The sequence below is a fragment of the Gossypium raimondii genome, chromosome 6 (assembly GCF_025698545.1).
Source record: "Gossypium raimondii isolate GPD5lz chromosome 6, ASM2569854v1, whole genome shotgun sequence".
NCBI lineage: Eukaryota > Viridiplantae > Streptophyta > Magnoliopsida > Malvales > Malvaceae > Gossypium > Gossypium raimondii.
In genome coordinates, this window is record NC_068570.1 from 24,690 (window position 1) to 43,289 (window position 18,600).

Genomic DNA, 18,600 nt, shown 5'->3' on the forward strand with positions numbered 1-18,600 from the left:
CATTTGATTTATATGTTCTTTTTTCATTAATTTCAAATTCATTAGAAATGTTTATTGATTGCACACGTAGCAGAATATAAATAATATTTTATTGAGCTGAAGAGATTGTTATTAAATATTTAATAATAATATTTACGACATCAATTTACAAAAACAAAGTATCAAAACTGAATTTTCCGTAAATATAAATTGAAACTAAACTACAAAGTAATCATCATACTATTCATATCGAGCTGCTTTCATTAGTACTTGGTTTGAAATTCTTTTCCTTCACAAACAGTAGGAATTGATGATATGTTTATTTAGCTTGACATTTTAAAGGTGATTGAATAGGCTCTTTGTAAGCTTCCAGTAGTAGAACTGAATATGAGATTTCAGCAGTTAACTAATATAAGCGTTTTCTCCATCATCAGGAAAAGGCCATTGAAAAAGGTTATGTTGAAACCTTGATGTATGAGCATTTACGTTTTGCACAAGGCTTGCTTGAGGTGTTGATCTTTGTGACTTCTATCACCATATGGAATAAAGGCATCATTAGCTAAATAATTCTTTGCTTCCCTATAGCAGTTTTTACTGGGAGAAATATGTTTTGCAGAAAAGAGAAAACAAGGTCTTTCAGATTTCAATGGTTGAATAGCATTTGATTTATATGTTCTTTTTTCATTAATTTCAAATTCATTAGCAATGTTTATTGATTGCACAAGTCAGAGAGGTGAACCAACATTTTTATTAAATTGATTACCTTCATTGTTTAACTATTGACTTCACTTCCAAAATGACATGTGGTTTATCTACAAAGTTTAGCTCAAATGAGAAAAGAATTATAAATTTGTGGATATCAATTTAATGTGTTGCTTAATGATGATATTAGTGGGCATTTCATATCCCTCGGCATTTAGTAATGATTGAGTGATGTTGAAAATGTGATTTCACTGATTTGCTACCATGCTAACGGCTATTTATTATTATCCTAATATATGCAGCTTTTTCCATGATAGTTTGTATTCTCCTTATGATGGTAGGATGAGAAAGTTCCTTCATTGTGTTCCTTCTTCATGGAGAGGAATTGCTGTCTTCTTGAACATTTCTCGTGATAAGCTTTCCTGCAAAGATGATCAGGTTTGTTGTCTCTTCTCTGAGCCATTGTTTCCAGCTCTTATCTCATTGTTATCCCTAAAGTTTTGCCTCCAAATCTGGTCCACCTTTCTTCAAAAGATATTTAAGCTCAATACTCCACTTGTCGCACTCTGCCAATACCAGGCTTTTTCCCGATTATTCCCCAAAGAAACCTACCGTCAAGGACTCAGAACTTGTGCATCAAATCTCAAATGCAATAAAATTACGCCGTTCTGAGCCCCTGTCGTGTTCTGAAGCCTTATGAGTCCAAATTTAGATCTAATTATTTGATTTGGGTTCTGATGAACATTAAGGGTGAATATACACTTGTTTTGGATTTCTTTGAGTGGGCATGCTTGCATAGAGACCCAACACTCAAAGCCCGTTGCATTGTTATCCAAATTGACGCAGCTTCTAAAGATTTAAAAATGGCTCATCAACTTATTCATGACTTTTGGTCAAAACCTGATTTGGATATTGGTCTATCATTCAGTTACATCCTTGAACGTTTAATTTACACTTACAAGGATTGGGGTTCAGATCCTAAAGTGTTTGATGTTTTTTTTCAAGTTCTTGTTGAACTCGGGTTGCTTGATGAAGGGAAGAAGCTCTTTGACAAAATTTTGAATTATGGATTGATTATCTCTGTTGATTCTTTAAACATATATCTTAGCAAATTAAGAGACCATCTTGGTGGCTTTTGGAGAGCTGTAAAAGTTTTCTTTGAACTTCCTGATGTTGGCAGTTGTTGGAACACAGCGTCATACAACATTATCATTCACTCCCTCTGTAAATTAGGGAAAATAAAAGAAGCCCACCGTTTACTCTTGCAATTGGAGTTGAGGGGCTGTATTCCTGATGTTGTAACATACAGCACCATAATTGATGGATATTGTCATATGGGGAGGTTGCAAATGGCGTTAAGGATAATTGACGAAATGCAAAGTAAAGCATTAAAGCCCAACCATTATACCTATAGGCTATAGCAGCGTAATATATCTACTGTGCGAGATTGGTAAGGTAGTTCAAGCAAAGGAGGCTTTGAGAGAGATGTTGAACCAGGGAATACTCTCTGATAGTGTGGTATACACAACTCTCATAGATGGTTTCTGTAAGCTATGGAATATTGCTTTTGCGTACAAGTTGTTAAATGAGATGCAGGGTTGAAAAATTATCCCTGATTTATTAACTTATACCTCTATAATCTGTGGGTTATGTCGAACTGGAAAGATGACAGAAACTTGTAATGTCTTTCAAGAAATACTTGGAAGAGGGTTGGAACCCGATGAATTTACATACACAGCACTTATTGATGGTTATTGCAAGGCAGGTGAAATGAAAAAGGCCTTCTCCCTCTATAATCTGATGGTGCAAATGGGGCTTATACCAAATGTTGTGACTTATACTGCACTTGCTGATGGCCTTTGTAAATGTGGGGAGGTAGATACAACCAATGAGCTTCTTCATGAAATGTGTGGAAGGGGCCTTCAACCAAATATGTTTACTTACAACTCTCTTGTGAATGGGCTCTGTAAATAAGGGCCATTTCTTCTAAGCCCAATATCCCATTAACCCAAAACCGAAGCGGTACACAGAATTAAACACTAAAACGAAAGCCCAATAACCCCAGCCCAACAATATTCAGCAAAGCACAAAATATAATGTAAGAACCGTGACGCGAAACAACAAAAATACAACAGAGAAAAACACATAACTCAAAAATTAAAAATATAAAAAAAAACCTGACCAGTTTATACGAATGGTTAATTAATTTCCGAAAAATATCATCCTATTGTGGGCAATAAGAAAGTTCGGAACAAATCTAAATATTATCCAGACAAAAAAAAAAGCAACTACTAAAAAGTTATTCAGATATTATTAGAAATAGAAAATTCTCCATATTTCAATGCATTATATTTTTGAGGGAATAAGAAAACACTACTCAAAATATAGTGTATTACAAATCTACTTTTTCATTAAGAATCTTTAGGACAAAACAGAAAAATCCAAAGAATGATGATCAAAAACATAAAAAGCCGAACCGAGATATACAGAGAATAGGATATACCTAAGTCAAAATATACCTGTATGGGATAGCACAGAGATGAACAAGCGAAGACAAAGGATTTATAAAGCCTGAGATTTGTCATTCTTTTAAAAATCTTATTATTTATTTTTTAATTGATTTTATATATATAAATATCATCATAATAAAATAATTTGCTTTGTAAAAGAAAATATTTTTAACTATTACTTGAATATATTAAAATATTTACAAAATTAAAAAATATATAATTCATTAAAATTTTAAAAAATATCAAATACATGTAAATTGTGAGTATTGTTTTAATGTTTAAAATTTTAATATTTTAACTAATATTTTTATTAAAAATAAAAATTTCACTTTTTTAAAAAATTAAACAAAATTTAACTAATCAAACCTAAAAACCCTTCCCCAAGTTCCATAATGATTCAGTAACCAACCTTGACAAAAACCCACCAAACATATTAGCAAAAAGAAATATATCTCAACTAAAAACAAAGAGGAAAAGTTTTCTGCTCAAATGGAACAATTGTTGTAAATTCCATTCTCATCATGACCATTTTTGCTACCCAAAAAAACATGCCAAATCTAAAAGGCCATGGAAACCTCCACACATTCATTCACTTAATCCTAATTCACATTTTATTACACAATTTCATTCAAATTCCTAAACATGTTAGTATAGGAAAAGTAAAATAATCCACGAGTATTCATGTCACGCTTCAAACCGAGGCATAACAGACGCCACACGTTAGAGAGATAAAATCTCGCAAATATACAAGGCTAACACTGAATAATAAAAACCTATCATCTTCCATTCTCCCACGCCAATAATATTTGATAAAAGAAATGCTACTTAAATCTATGGAAGATTGGAACCCAAAACAAGAAAACCAATGAAATCAATACCTGAATAAAGATACAATGAAGAACAATGAGCAAGGTTTAATATTTTTTGTAACTTCGATTAAGCAATGAAAACATAATTATGGCATTTCAATTCCACTCAATTTATGGATTGCTGTATCCTTCTTATCTGACCAAGCCAGTTGTGTTCTGGGGTCACGTTATCAGTGCGGAACTTTGGGTATAATATGCTTCTAACAACAGAAAATTACAAAGTCCTCTAAAGGTTGAATGTGCAGAACAGTTGAAATGGAGTTTATAGTGACATAAATGAGTTAACAGTGCAGATCATCCCAACAGGACGTGTAGCTTTGCTAAGACTGAAAATATGACCAATATGGAGCCTATTGCGAAAGCATAACAGTTGATTTCAGGAAAGCCAATCGGTTTTTGGTCAAATTAATCTTCTGTTCTGCTTCTGCTGCTTTTTCCTGAACCCCACGGACAGCATCCTTGGGAGCTTTCTCTATGAACTGCAGTGAACACATATTATAGATTGTAAGAGGCTTGTAAGCAATTGCAGGCATCAACAAGCATAGGAGAATATGAAGCTTGTTGGAGAAGAAAAGGCCATCAGTTGACACATCCTAAGAAGACTAACGCGAGTAAGCAGTGAACTATCAATTAACTTTAGTAGCAATGTTGAACATGAACAACAGCTAGTTCTCATGATACACCAAATTGAAGTGTGCCAAACTTTTCCAAATGCTTTATAGCACATAAACTTTCCCAATTGATTTTAAAAAAAACAACAGTTTGAGCTTCTCCCTAAAGTTAATTTTATGAAGTTCTCTGGGTAAGTGCCCCCACTAAAGTTGACATATAATAAACAAAATGCCATAGCAAACATATTCAGGAATCCTCTCCATGAAACTCTGACTACTACAAAAGTAGTGTTGTTTTTAAGTTCCGTGCCTTGTTTTTATCCTACTTTAATCCGTACATTCAGTCATATTTGTTATAACTCTCAGTGACAGCATCAATAAGCATATGGAGTTTTGAGACCTGAAAAATGAACAACAGTACTCAAGTAAATTCTCTGTAGCATTCAGAAAAAGAATAATCAGGGTATGTATGAACGGAGGTAACTTGGCTCAACTATACAAATAAATAGATGGTGGCGAAACAAGCACAGTATTTTTTTCTTACCACCCAACATTCTGGAAGAGGAAGCCTTAGAAGATACCCCTCCGTGTTAAACTGAAAAGGAAAGTTTACCGATTAGATTATGCCAATCTTCTTAGGAACAGGACATTGTGATGATGTCAAAAGAAAATTTAAGTTACACCCTATGCAATAATAATAGACTTCTTTTCTTCTAAGAGTAATAACAATAGTTACAAATGCAAGCATAACTCAGATTAATACCGTTGATAGAACAATCAATAAACACAGTGAATACTCCACCTATCCAATAATTAATAATATATATGTGCATGTTCCTTCTGATTTATGTTAAAAATGATATGGTAGTAAATGCATACTGTTGTATGAAGACAAGGACAGACAGGTGGTCTAATACTATCCCACTAGTCTGAGAAAAGAGGAAAAAACCTTACAGGCCTCTATATTCTGCCAACCAGAAACATTATCCCGATTAGGCAGAACCTGGAGCTCAAACTTGCCAGCATTATCCCGATTAGGCAGAACCTGGAGCTCAAACTTGCCAGCATTCCATAATTTGTTTGTGAAGGCCCTGTTTGCTGTTAGCCTTTCAGTGAGATCTTTAATTTCAAGAAAGAACTTGGAAAATCTTCTTTTCTTGGTGCATGGCCTGATTCTATAGCTGGGAGATGGGGTCCATTGGCTGCTACAAAAGCTGAAAATTGCTTCTGAATCCGAAATTCCTTGTCAATAATGCTTATATTGGTTCCTTCAGCTGTCTGTTCGTTAGAAAGGTTAGTAACAACTGAGGAAGATGTCCGTACTGGTGAACAAATGACATCAAATGGCTGCCTGTGATATACTCCAAAAGTGCAAGTGTCCCCTAGCTTTTCATATTCCTCGTCAGGAGTCGATAGTTTCTCTTTTACCCATGGTTGTAGATCTTCATCAGCTTCCACAGCATATGTAAACCGCATGCCCCTCAAAGACTCCCTCCCAGCAATGCTCATATCTGCACATTCAGCAGCAATTACCATGGTGAGGCCTTTAGCAATTGAGGTTACCTTGCTAGTAGGGGGATCAATGAAAACTAGTGACTCTACATTACCTACTCCAAGATTGGATGACTCCCCTGGTTTTCTTCGCCCATATTCTTCAATGTGTTCAGATTGTTTATGACAAGCCTCATGAATAATGCTATGCAAATTATCTGCTGAAACAATAACCACTTCATTTGGAACAGTTTCTGGAACAGTTTCTGGAACAGTTTCACATGTATCACTGACTTGGTCATATTCATCCAAGTGATCACAATCATCTTTGTACTCAAACTCATCTGGTTAAGTATAGCAGGGGAGCTCGTTCATTGTGCAAACTTTAACTTTCATCTGCTCTGGCATGCTTGGGCAACTAGCAGAATGATTTGTGTATTTGGTTGAGAAGTAGTTTACGGCGATGTTCAAGCTGATCAAACAACAATATAACACATTGGTTAACCAAACAGGATTTATCAGGGATAAAAGGCAAGTATATACCTCTGCCAGACAGGGAGGGTGAGCATCATATATGCAAGTTTGATCTTATTGGTGACACCAGAGAAGGATTTAAAAGTTGCAGCTGCTTGCCTCACGGCCACGGATTCTTGAGGATGCTGCCTGGCCCACTCAAACTGCAGGCATCAACCCATCAGAAAACATTTATATATTAGTAATAAACCATGAGTCAGAACAGTTATTGGAAGTATTACGTATAATAAAATCAATAAGCTCAGAAAATTTTAGGCTTTTGAATTTCTAAAAAAGTTAAACCAATTTTTTTAAAAAAATTGTTATCATCTGTGTATAATCTAGAAATTGTATATATCATATACATATAATAATTTAAGATATTATTTTATCAAATAAAACATTGAATTAAAAATATATAAAATAATTAAAATCATTTAAATTTGTTTATGAAATCAATTATAAAATTAAATTTATATAAAATTATAAAACACTTTTAATATATTTTAATTTATACATATAAGATAAAATTAACTTCATTTTAATTTAAGATTAAATTAATCTTAAAACTAAGAATTAATCTTAAATTAAAATGAAGTTAATTTTTTGTTTTAAAGTGTGAATGTGAGGATGAGGAGAGAAGATGGTGTAGGTGATAAATAGTAAGAAAATTCCGAGATGCAAGGCGTTAATAGGGTGAAGATTAGGAGTGTAGAGAGAGGTTAGAGGGGCCGTGCCATATGAGGAAATTTCAAATTTGGGTTGGTAGTAAATGTCATCTCGGTATTTGGAAAATCGTTGGATGACCAACCGCCACTTGTCAATGTCAATATCGTTGGTGCTACCAAAAAACGAATGAATCCTCATTAATTAATTAACCACCTTAGTCGCAGACCGCATTCAAGTCTCCATGTCAAAGTCAATTTATAATTTCTTGATTTTAGGATGAAACTTAATTTGGCCTTTAGTTTACGATAAAGCTGCTGAATATATGCATGCATGTTTGATTAACTTTTTTTTTAATTTTTCTTTTCTTTTCTTTTTCTTTTCATTTGAATTGATTTATTTATAAATGAATCATCGTATTATTCATTTTTGAATCATTAATAAATAATTTTAAAATTATAATAAAAAATAATATATATTAATGGCGGGAGGAGCAAGCCCCGGTGCGAGAGAGCTTGATCAGACGCCCACCTGGGCTGTGGCTCTTGTTGTGGCTGTCATCATTATGATTTCAATAGCTCTGGAAAAGGTTCTTCATTCAGTTGGGGAGGTATATAATCTCATTTTTCTCCTTTTCTTTGCTTTTGTTTTATTCATACAGTTCTTTTTTTCTTTAATTAGAAAAGGTTGTATATCATATGAGATTTCATTATTGCAGCTATTTGAACATAAAAAAAAGGAGGCTTTATATGAGGCTCTTCAAAAAGTTAAAGGCGGTAAAATCACCCTGATCGACATATTTTTACAACATTTCTTCTCAAAACTCACAATTGATTTCTACATGGCAGCTTCTGCTACAGCGTTATTATTAATATTCTCGTCCATGATAAATATACTAGTTGTTTTATAAATTTTTCTTTGGTTGCAGAACTTATGGTTTTGGGATTTATTTCTCTGCTTCTGACATTCGGGCAGAGCTATATCTCCAAAATCTGTATTCCAGAGAGGCTTGCGGATACAATGTTATTTTGCCCCAGAAAACATCGCCATTCCCATCACGATCATCAAGAAAGCGGTGGTGGACATCATCGGAGACTGTTTTCATATGATGATGACGATGACGATGATGTGCGTAGATTTTTAGGAGGTGATGGTGGCGGTCCAGCGTGCAAGCTTGTAAGTATTTACATCTTGAATGATATTTAATGCTTACTTATAAGACCTATGCATTATTGTTGGATGATCACAAATTATATACATTTTCTTGGAATTTCATTTCTCAACATCAACTAAAATACAACAAAATAACAAAAAGGACTTCGTGACCAAAGCAGTTATAAATGATGTTATTATTGTAGGGGCACGTGCCACTTATATCTGTGCATGGATTACATCAGTTGCACATTTTCATCTTCTTTTTGGCAGTTTTTCATGTGGCATATGGTGCCACGACAATGATGCTGGGAAGATTAAAGGTGGCTGTATATCCTTCAGTTTCTTAACCCCATTCATTTATGATAGATGGAGTATACGTGTGTTCATGAATCTCTTACCATATGCATTGCAGACACGAGGCTGGAAGGAGTGGGAGCGGGAGTGTGTCAATAGTGTTACTGAACTCAACAGTATAACATCGCTTAATCACCAGTTTCTTAATGATTAAGTTGCAGTTTTAATTTCTTCACATGCTCACTAATTTGGCTACTTGCTTGCTAATTCAGATCCTTCAAGATTTAGGCTCACTCATGAGACATCATTTGTAAGAGACCACACCAGAGGAGCTTGGACAAAAACAAAATTCTCCTTTTATTTTGTAAGGATTAATATATGTTTTCAACTCTTCATTTTTTTTTAAATAAAAAAATGCTGCTGTCAGTAAAATTATTGGAGTGAAATTTCTTCATGAATAGAATAAAATTCTAAATTATCTTCAACATTATTATATAATTATTTATTTGATAAAGTATAATATTGAGTGTCAAAGCAGTAGTAATTGTATTTTGGTTTTCTAATAATCTGGTGCCAATACCACTCCTTTATTACTATCAAAATGATTCTTCCCACGGCCAAGGATGAGAGGTTACTTATTATGTACGAACTTGAGACTAGATTAAAGCCAAGCTTTCTGGCTGTAACTACACTTATTCAAAGGAATGAAAGAACTTTTTTCAGGTATGCATGTGGCGACAATTCTTCAGGTCTGTTCGCAAGGCCGATTATTGTACAATGCGTCACGGATTCGTCAGTGTGAGTTTCCTCTCTGGAACATCTTCTGTTATTTATTTCCGTCATCTGCAGTAGCAATTACAGTAACTCAATTATTTCCTTCAGGTTCATTTAACACCTGGAAGTAAGTTTGACTTTCAAAAATATATCAAAAAATCATTAGAGGATGACTTCAAGGTGGTCGTCGGAATTACGTGAGTTTTTTTTTTTTTTGGGGGATTTTTGTTCAATTAGCAATTCTGGATCTTCTACTAATAATACCCGTGGTGCCTGCAGTCCGGCATTGTGGGCTTCAGCAGTCATCTTTCTCCTTATGGATGTCCATGGTTAATTCCTTTCTATTACCTTGTCTTTTTCCCCTAGTTATTTGTGTTATTCCTCTTATTCTAATATATATACACATATATTCTTGTTTTATTCTTTCAGGCTGGTATGTTATGTCTTTCATATCCATGATTCCTTTAGTGGTAAGATATTGTCCAGGAAAACTCAATTCCCATATGATTATCTGATTTATGTTCTATGTTATATGTAAATGATTAACCATTCAACCTTTTTTAAAAGGTAACTTTAGCAGTTGGAACCAAGCTTCAAGCTATTATAGCACGAATGGCACTTGAAATAGTAGAAAAACACGCTGTTATACAAGGGATGCCTCTCGTGCAAGTCTCTGACCAGCATTTTTGGTTTGCTTGGCCTCCGTTAGTCCTTCATCTTATCCACTTTGTGTTGTTTCAGGTATTTTACGGCCCTCTTCATCCAAACAAGAACAAACTATCATATCATGATGGTTTTCTCCACCGTTGAATATTAATTATCAATGTTTATATTCTGACATTCTTTACTATATGTTTCATCTCCAGAATGCATTCGAGATCACATATTTCTTTTGGATATGGGTAATGTTTTTGTTCTCTTTACCTTCTTCATATTTCAATAATGACTAGAAGAAGTAGAATGTTTCTAATTAATGATTCCACCTAATGCAGTACGAGTTCGGCCTAAGGTCATGCTTTCATCAGGATTTTACACTTATTACTATAAGAGTTTGTCTTGGGTAAGTCTTGCTTGTCTCTGAAAATAAACATTGGGTGGGTTGATTCATAGGATTGGGTTATGAAAGGGTTTTGGCAGGCACTTTCTCCATATCATATGTGTATATTGTTGCACTTGCACATGATGATCGATGGTGAATGTTTGACAGGGTAGTAGTCCAGTTCATTTGCAGCTACATCACACTTCCACTCTATGCGCTTGTTACTCAGGTAAACCCTCCAATCCATAGTAGTAGACTGGAGCTCCAAGACAAGTTGTGGATATATGGACTAATTAGCCATCCATAACAACAACCAGCCAGTCCTAACTACTGACTCGCTGCTTGTGCATGATTAATTTTCAGATGGGATCAACCATGAAGAGGTCAATCTTTGATGAACAAACTTCCAAAGCCCTAAAGCAGTGGCATAAGAAGGCTGCCCAGAAGAAAGCTGAAGCCCCTCCTCGTTCAAAAATACCGGGGGGTGATTCCTCTGACAATACTGGAAGACATGATGGTGATTCCGATCATCAGGATGTCACCGTTGAAGCGCAGCCTAATCGGACCCAAAGCAACAACAATAACAACGATAATGTTGACCTTCTAACTGGACCATGATCATGATGTGAAACACAACAGGGGCCTCATATAGGAACTCGATTTTAAGCAAGGAATTTTAATACTCGACAAGCTTTAGGCCACAACAACTACCTCCTAGATTAGAGATGGATGCGATGCAACTCAAACTGCCTTTTTTTTTTCTTTAATTCAATTAATTGATTAATTTGATTGTAACTACTGTAACTAATGGGTGCGTGCAGCTAGCTTGTTCTAATGTCATACCCTTCATCGTTTCTACATGTAATATTGTTATGCAACTCAATTAATTACTTTCTCAAAACAAAACTCAATTAATTACTTGTAATTATGAAATTTTATAATTATTTTAAGCGTCATTTTTCAATTTTCATCTCTGTGTATATAATAACTTATTGAAAATTTGCATTTTATTTTAAATGCCTTTGATAATAATTATTAAATTTTAATTAATACATTATAATCTAATTATTATATTATTTTTCTCAAAACTATTCAAAATAATATAAAATCTTATATTTATAAAATTAAAATTAAAGATAAATTTTAATGTTATTAAATAATATAATTTAATACTCATTAGTGTTGAAGTTTGTTAAGTACTGATTCTCTTGGATCACTAAAAATGACACTAAAAATGACACAATCTATGTACTTAATCTTCAAATGTTTCAAAAATCAAGTGGCGTGAATCCGTTGAAATTAACACCAAACGAATATCAGCATCCATGAAGTATACTCCAAATAAATAAAATACCATATTTTGAAAAAAAAAAACCTAAAAATATATTTTATATTGTTGAACTGTTACAATATTCCAATAAAGAAAGCCCATTACAATCATTGATGTGCAAGAACAGGGCCGCATTTTAGTTTTACTCCGGAAAAGAGCAAAAGTCATCGAGGCCCCATAGGAATCACAGATGGTAAGTGGCCCAAAGCTGATAGGGCGTACATACATAGCCTATATGGCTATAGGAATAAGATGTGTAAGTATAAAGATCATAGACAACGTTGGTTAAATTCCCGTTTTGTAACGCTATTTACTGTAAGAGTCGAGTGCCACATTTCCCTGCAGAGATTTGGATCGATTTATTGCTTCAGCATCGGCTACAGCCATGGCTTCGTCGGCACCACCAGAGTCGTCCTCCACCGCCCAAAATGCAAGGAAGCCGCTTGGATTTATGAAAAACGCAGTGAAATACAAACACAACTTCATTCAGTTCTTCGCGATGACCGGGATTTTGCTTTTGAGCGTCCGATCTTTGGGCCAGAAGTACCGCATCCACGACCTCCAGGAGGATACAGCAGCTCTCAAGCAAGAGCAACAATCTCTTAATGATCGGATGAGCAACATAAAACGTGGCCTCCTCCACGAGGCCTCTCTCGAGCCCTCTGGACGCTTTGCCTCACGGCTCCGCCTGCTCTTTGGTGACGATAATTAAACTCTTCTAATCCCACTGTCTAGTATTTTCCTTGAAAATATCATATCTTTAGTATCTCCACCTTACGTCAAGAGAATGCACTGAAATTTTAGGTTTTTAAATTTTGCACTTTTGCTCTTTGCGTAATAATATATATTTAGAATTTTCCTGAATCATTTCAAAGAAAGTAATCGTTCTTGAATTTGCGAAATGCTCTTTGCTTTCCTTATGTTTATGTTTCTGGTTGGGTTTATCTGAGAAAAGAATTTTGATTAAATTTCTGTTGATTGGTGTTTCAGCTGGTCTCCTTGTTTGTAATCGAGTTTAGCACTTTAATTTGAAGTGTTTATTCATTGAGCTAAATAGAAATGATATTATGGTTTGTGTATATTGCAGCGCGTTAATATCTATTGTTTATCCATTAAGTTGAATTGAAGAGTTATATAGTTGTGGCACATGAAATTTAATTTTGTTTCTGTAATATGCCATGTTTTGCTCCCAATTATAAGCAAGGAGTAATGCATTTAAAGTTGCCATAGTTGAAAATTATGAGGTTTGGGAACATTTTCATTTCTTAATGTCAATAAAGCACTTCAAATGAACCTAGGATCATAGAGAAGTATCTGTTTGATCTACTGAGCAACTGCAACTGCATTGTTCTGTGTCATCGAGGAACTGCTCTCTCATGGTTGCTTATGTTGAACAATTGTCTAAGCACATGTAAGATTCACACGTAGTTGAATTGGTTAACTCCATTGTGGAGGTTTTAGACTCATAGGTATCACTTGAATTTCTAGTGATCCTGTAGGCATCAATCCTGGCTGAAAATGGGCTTGAAAAGGATGTTCGGCTTATGATTGTTTCCTACGTCTTCTCTTGGTTACTGCCTCTTGTAGTTCTTATCCTGGTAACAGGTTTTATTGTTATTCCTGGGTAATAAAATTTCAAATATCAAAATAAAATGGCTTTGTCTTATAATCTGTTGTGCATCCTATGGCCATGGGAAGTCTCTTATTGGAGCTTCAAGCTGGGATGTGCGTACAATAACTTGTTAGATGTTCAACATAATAAAGAAATGCATTCTGTATATGTTGATTATGATTGTAGAAAAAGGGGGATGAATTCATCTGTTGTGTACTAATGTAAGTAGTTATATTTTCTTAAAGAAAAAAAAATCCTAGGAAATAAGGAATTGTAATTACAAGAGATTTGTTATACGTCCTTAGTCACTACTTTTTTTTTTGCAATTACTCCGTGATGTTTATACTTTTAATGTTTTTGTGCCCTACACTAAGCTAAGGAATTGTAATTACAAGAGATTGTTATACTACCTTAGTCATTACAATATTTTTTTATACAATTACTCCGTGATGATCAAACATATCTTTACATTTAGCTTCGACCATTTAAATTTCAATTCGTGGGCTTGCACAAAATCCATGAATCTTACTATATGTGTGGTTCATTCTAATAAAATAGAGCAAGAACGAAATAATTATGGTTAATGTAGTAATTGAGAGGTAATAAAATATTATGTTGTTTAATTGATTGAATGGAATGAACAAATAATATTATTACTTACATAAAATAATATAGGTTAAGAATAAACAAATGTTAACAAATTTAACCTTAAATTAGAAGTAATTATTGTTTATATGATTAATTAATATCTTGCTACTTTTTAAATGCATTATATAACTTACTAATTATTTTTATAATCATAATACAATTGTTATTAAAATAATATTTACAAATATTTTTAATAGTTAATATTTAACACTTAAAAGTATCAAGTACATATTATAATATAAATAAAATATCATTTGCCTTGTTTATTATTAAGAAGGTACATAAATCATTGCTTTTTTTGCCAAATTGCGTATCTTTGTCCGCTCGTTGCTAGTGTCCACTCTCTGTCTGAAGGAGACCATGAACCATCCCCAATCTTTATGCATATTTTGTCTCCAATAACTGCGGAATAGAGGTTGTCTTTGGCCTCTAGAATCCTGACAGACGACCGGCTGTGAATTTCTCCACTCCTGCGTATCTCCATCTGGACACAAGATTCAGAAGCCTTATTTTCTTGGAAAACCAAACTAACACGTACATACGTACGTACATGGAAATGGTTACGTAGCATACCAATTTAACAATTTGTTCGTGCCCGGAATCATCCCCATCATAAAAGTGATCATAGAACACTGTGGGCGTTCCTGGATGTGTAAGTATATATGCATAACCCTGCAGGAAAACATGGAACCATAATAACTCAAAACAAATACCACACCAAGAAACACATGTTTTCAACAGCTTTCAGGGCAAAGAATGAGACTTGAAACATTACTTTTTGTAATAAAATTAATACTCATAAAACTTTGAAAAGGTTAATGGAATAAATTTTAAAAAAAAGTCATCTGGAGCCCTTTGATAGAAAACTTTGATGCAAGTTATCTAGAGCTGTTGTAAATCTGCAACCAATAGCATCTCGTACCTCCATAATATGATTCGAGGGGAAAGGCCAATGAGCCTGCAAGAATTAAACAATTGGCAGGGTCAGTAGATTCCAGATGAATTGCAAACAAATTTATAGAATTGGGCAAATGCATCTTACTAAAAATGTTCAGCGGAATACATCCTACAATACAATTCAGGTTTACCGCTCCTAGGAGTGACCCTCAACTCTTTATACTTAAAAGGCAAATCAAAATGTCCCTTTAATACTAAGTTTCTAACAACTTCCAATCTATTTAGACAAAAGCATATCAAGAGAATATACATGGTTTCTGTTACTTGGGTGATTTTAAATTGGAAGGACTTCATTTAATGGCATTTGAAATAGACTGTAGTACAGCCCTGCCAAAAGCAAACACGAAAAAGTGGGATCCCAAAATAAAGACCCAAGAGTATCAGTATACAAAAGCTGCAAGTCATAAGCAGGAATTACTACTTGCTCCTATGTGACCTTCACAGCCATCAAAGTCAACAGTTGCGATAAATTAAGAATTTCTCTAGTACCTGGGTTGAGCCTGTGTCATGGTTATCGATAAATGTGACAGCCCTAGAAGGCCACCACCCCATTACACCTGGAGGCTTCCCTTGAGGGTCACGCAAGCGCCAGAACTGCCCCTTCACAGCTTCCTGCATTGTTACAACCAAGTAAATATCAAAAGAAATTGAAAGAAAAAAAATCCCATTTCATATGGAATCAAAAAGTAACATTACATAGTGGCAGGTCTTTAACAGGGGAGAAGGTCAAGAAGAAATCTAAGCAAAGATGAAAGAGTGCCTTTTTAAGACGCTGGAATTATGATAATCAGAATATGGTGCTACACTAGACAAAAATGCCATTCCCATTCTCTTGGTAAGTGGTAGAATAATTTCTGGACTATACCTGAAGAATCCCCTTGGTTGTGAAGTCAAATGCACTTGAAAGCTGCCCCGTGGCATCAATCCAATTAATGATCCTCTGTCTATGGCTATCTACAGTAGAGGTTGTAAATATATTGTAAAAACATGGACATGATAGAATACTTAACCAGTCAGCTCATAAACATATTGATCTCTGTATCAATGAAAAAGAAGCTAGATTCTTTTATGAATGATCGATCACAAGCACGAAAAACAGATTAAGCACATTACCTTGGTTGTATTCTAATACAGATCCACTGTAGTTGCAAGAATCCCAATACTCCCCAACAGAAAATATAGGCTTTGCTGCTTCAATGTATTCTTTGACATATTTTGCTGAATAACTGAAGCAAACATTATAGCAACATGCACAATGAGATGGAAAGCAGATCATTTAGAGAAAACAATAATGTACAAGAAAAGTATTGTTATTACCCCCTTGCAAAATCAAAGCGAAAATCTTGAAAACCAACACAAAGTAACCACTGCAGCCACCCTATGATGTCCTTCCGAACAAAATGTTGGCTATGATCAATATTCGGAACCCCATGGAAGTTGTCTCCAGTGCTTTGATTACCCTGAACATATATGAAGGTTAGAAACTACCTTACGGTACAGTCTATATCCACATTGCATAAGGAAATATCATTTAAGGCCATGTAATATAAAACATCAAAGAATGACTGCTATGAATATCCTTACTAATCCACCAGTGCAAGATGTGACAGCATGCTCATCCCATGCTAGTGGAATTCCATCATAACGGTTATACAGTCCTCCATGTCCTTGAGTAGTTCCAATACGATGATTGATTACTATGTCCGCCATTGCTCTAACTTTGTACTCACTCAGTTTTTGGAGTAAAGCTTTCAATTGCTGCTCAGAGCCATATGAAGAACTGAGTAAATATAGGTTCTGGGGAAGGTACCCTGTAATAAGACGAGGAAAACAGATGCAAATATATACATCATGGTGAGGCATGCACTTATCTGCTAAGAAACTAGCTCATGCTTTGAAGAAAATTTCTCTCTAACCATCCGGTGAAAAAGAATTAATTGCTGGTGGCAACCATACAGATGTAAACCCAGATTTTGCAATGTCAGGAACTTTCTTTTCTAAGTTTTCCCACCAGTCATATTTATGGGACTCCCAGTTAAAACCCTGTCGAAAAATTTAAGCAACTTTTAAAATAGCTTTAGCCGTCAAACCTGAGTTCACTATGAAGAATTTTATTCTTCTATTTCACATACTACCGAGACAACCTGTTCCAGATACATAAAGAGATCGGTTCATTTAGTATACGAGCAACATTGTCAATAACAAAGTCTCCAAATTCCTGTAAGAGAAAATGATCAACAATATAAATTTACCTGTAAAAGGATTTCCTTTCCCTTCCGCAACACAGCACCTAAAATTAAATCCCAAAGCACAATTAGAATCAATTTTCTCTTCTAACTGTTCCCCTTTACAACCCCTTTGTAAGAATGAACACATTTTAAGATATCCACCAATGATATGATTGTAGTAGATAAACCCTCATAGTCCCTAACTGATATACCTTTAAAAGGTTGAGCATACTTTGTTAAATTTAGTTGAAATTGCTTTCCTTAAATTGTCTCTTATCAAAGTCAAGAAGCATAACAAACCGAAGAAGCAAATTTTATTATAGTATTGGATACCTTCAGTTTATTATTAGTTTTGCTCTCTTATATACAATAAACAAAAATAAAGAAACCTAATGAATTCGAGCTCTAAGTATCCATATCCTGGAACTTCAAAGTCCAAACAATCATTTCAGGGCAGGACAACCAGATAAATTAAAGAAAAAGCAACACATACGCAAAGGAAGATAACAGCATACCAAGATCAGTGCTTTCCTCAACAGTCTGCAGTTCAATATAACGTGACATCAGAGGAAAGGATATACAATAGCCTTAAGTTAAACTAGAATAACTAACTAAAAGGGGAAAAGAATGCCATCTTGAAATCTAACAGAGCAAGAATTGGAGGAAGACTACGTTGTTCAAGTTATCCATATGGAGTCAAGTGGTTGCGGCCCAAATTTGAGGCTGGATCGTGGAAAATGAAGCACTGAAAAACCCTGCAAGTAATAGTATAGAAAGCTAATTCTTTCCTTATAATAGACACAAAGGGCAAGACTGTGAGTAATAGTATAGAAAGCTAATTCTTTCCTTAAAAATAGGTTGACGAGTAACAAGTTTGCAATTAATGCGGCAACGTAGAAAAGAAATTTAACAGGAAAGAGACTTACTAGAATTGAAGAGAAAGAGGATGGCAAGAAAAACTGAGGTCGCAATCCGATCGCGAACACCGTGGAATTGGAATGAGATTACGCTTTAAGGAGAAAGGAAAAGGAAAATACTCCGAATTTGGCACGAAGAAAAAAGCTTTCTAGAATGTTAAGAAATCGCTATGTGTTTGAAAATATATAATATTTGGATGGCTGAGATGTGCTCCCACCAAGAAACGACAGTTAACGGTTATGATTGGAGTAAGCTAGCTTAAGCATTAAGTAGAGGCCTGGGCCAATATCTAGGCTCTAAATCA

The 18,600-nt window shown here is 34.6% G+C and overlaps 4 protein-coding genes and 1 pseudogene across 16 annotated transcripts; 3 read left to right on the forward strand and 2 right to left on the reverse strand.

The window, feature by feature from the left end:
- Window positions 1-1,111: 1,111 nt before the first annotated feature.
- Window positions 1,112-2,655, forward strand: LOC105772467 (pentatricopeptide repeat-containing protein At1g05670, mitochondrial-like; annotated as a pseudogene).
- Window positions 2,656-5,077: 2,422 nt separating this feature from the next.
- Window positions 5,078-7,575, reverse strand: LOC105771640 (uncharacterized). Its single transcript, XM_052632604.1, has 6 exons — window positions 7,558-7,575; window positions 6,706-6,839; window positions 6,582-6,634; window positions 6,279-6,506; window positions 5,626-6,182; window positions 5,078-5,266 (listed from the first exon to the last, which is right to left on the reverse strand). Exons 1-5 carry the CDS (start codon window positions 7,573-7,575, stop codon window positions 5,773-5,775), a joined length of 843 nt encoding a protein of 280 aa, XP_052488564.1. The 3' UTR covers window positions 5,078-5,266; window positions 5,626-5,772.
- Window positions 7,576-7,822: 247 nt separating this feature from the next.
- LOC105772464 (MLO-like protein 9) lies at window positions 7,823-11,499 on the forward strand. Its single transcript, XM_012593721.2, has 15 exons — window positions 7,823-7,951; window positions 8,060-8,117; window positions 8,270-8,517; window positions 8,700-8,816; window positions 8,909-8,966; window positions 9,063-9,154; window positions 9,514-9,588; window positions 9,673-9,761; window positions 9,844-9,893; window positions 9,994-10,034; window positions 10,132-10,305; window positions 10,431-10,466; window positions 10,557-10,624; window positions 10,772-10,832; window positions 10,967-11,499. The coding sequence occupies exons 1-15, from the start codon at window positions 7,823-7,825 to the stop codon at window positions 11,219-11,221; spliced, it is 1,551 nt and encodes a 516-aa protein (XP_012449175.1). The 3' UTR covers window positions 11,222-11,499.
- A 706-nt stretch (window positions 11,500-12,205) lies between these two features.
- On the forward strand, window positions 12,206-13,012 carry LOC105772472 (uncharacterized). The gene has a single exon (XM_012593734.2). It carries the CDS (start codon window positions 12,319-12,321, stop codon window positions 12,643-12,645), a length of 327 nt encoding a protein of 108 aa, XP_012449188.1. The 5' UTR covers window positions 12,206-12,318; the 3' UTR covers window positions 12,646-13,012.
- Window positions 13,013-14,370: 1,358 nt separating this feature from the next.
- On the reverse strand, window positions 14,371-18,465 carry LOC105772465 (probable alpha-amylase 2). 13 transcript variants are annotated; one of them, XM_012593724.2, is made up of 13 exons: window positions 18,305-18,465; window positions 18,051-18,133; window positions 17,894-17,918; window positions 17,403-17,440; window positions 17,067-17,193; window positions 16,735-16,961; window positions 16,468-16,610; window positions 16,264-16,376; window positions 16,016-16,104; window positions 15,640-15,762; window positions 15,116-15,151; window positions 14,767-14,865; window positions 14,371-14,677 (listed from the first exon to the last, which is right to left on the reverse strand). In XM_012593724.2, exons 2-13 carry the CDS (start codon window positions 18,066-18,068, stop codon window positions 14,480-14,482), a joined length of 1,236 nt encoding a protein of 411 aa, XP_012449178.1. In that variant the 5' UTR covers window positions 18,069-18,133; window positions 18,305-18,465; the 3' UTR covers window positions 14,371-14,479. The 13 variants fall into 13 exon arrangements, with proteins under 13 accessions (XP_012449178.1, XP_012449179.1, XP_052488503.1 ...); XM_012593725.2 differs by having other exon boundaries at window positions 18,051-18,166; window positions 18,305-18,451; XM_052632543.1 differs by having other exon boundaries at window positions 18,051-18,161; window positions 18,305-18,442.
- Between the last annotated feature and the right edge of the window lie 135 nt (window positions 18,466-18,600).

Coding starts and splice junctions, on each gene's coding strand:
- LOC105771640 (XM_052632604.1), bottom strand. Junction 6,635..6,705: donor ACCCTCCCTGTCTGGCAGAG/GTATATACTTGC, acceptor TTGTTTGATCAG/CTTGAACATCGCCGTAAACT. Junction 6,507..6,581: donor ATACACAAATCATTCTGCTA/GTTGCCCAAGCA, acceptor ATACTTAACCAG/ATGAGTTTGAGTACAAAGAT.
- LOC105772464 (XM_012593721.2), top strand. CDS start 7,823: ATGGCGGGAGGAGCAAGCCCCGGTGCGAGAGAGCTTGATCAGACGCCC. Junction 9,762..9,843: donor AAGGTGGTCGTCGGAATTAC/GTGAGTTTTTTT, acceptor TGGTGCCTGCAG/TCCGGCATTGTGGGCTTCAG. Junction 10,306..10,430: donor TCCACTTTGTGTTGTTTCAG/GTATTTTACGGC, acceptor TTTCATCTCCAG/AATGCATTCGAGATCACATA.
- LOC105772472 (XM_012593734.2), top strand. CDS start 12,319: ATGGCTTCGTCGGCACCACCAGAGTCGTCCTCCACCGCCCAAAATGCA.
- LOC105772465 (XM_052632542.1), bottom strand. CDS start 17,942: ATGTCACGTTATATTGAACTGCAGACTGTTGAGGAAAGCACTGATCTT. Junction 17,441..17,893: donor TGAGGAAAGCACTGATCTTG/GTATGCTGTTAT, acceptor ATTTAATTTTAG/GTGCTGTGTTGCGGAAGGGA. Junction 17,194..17,402: donor GAAAGGAAATCCTTTTACAG/GTAAATTTATAT, acceptor ATTTTTCGACAG/GGTTTTAACTGGGAGTCCCA.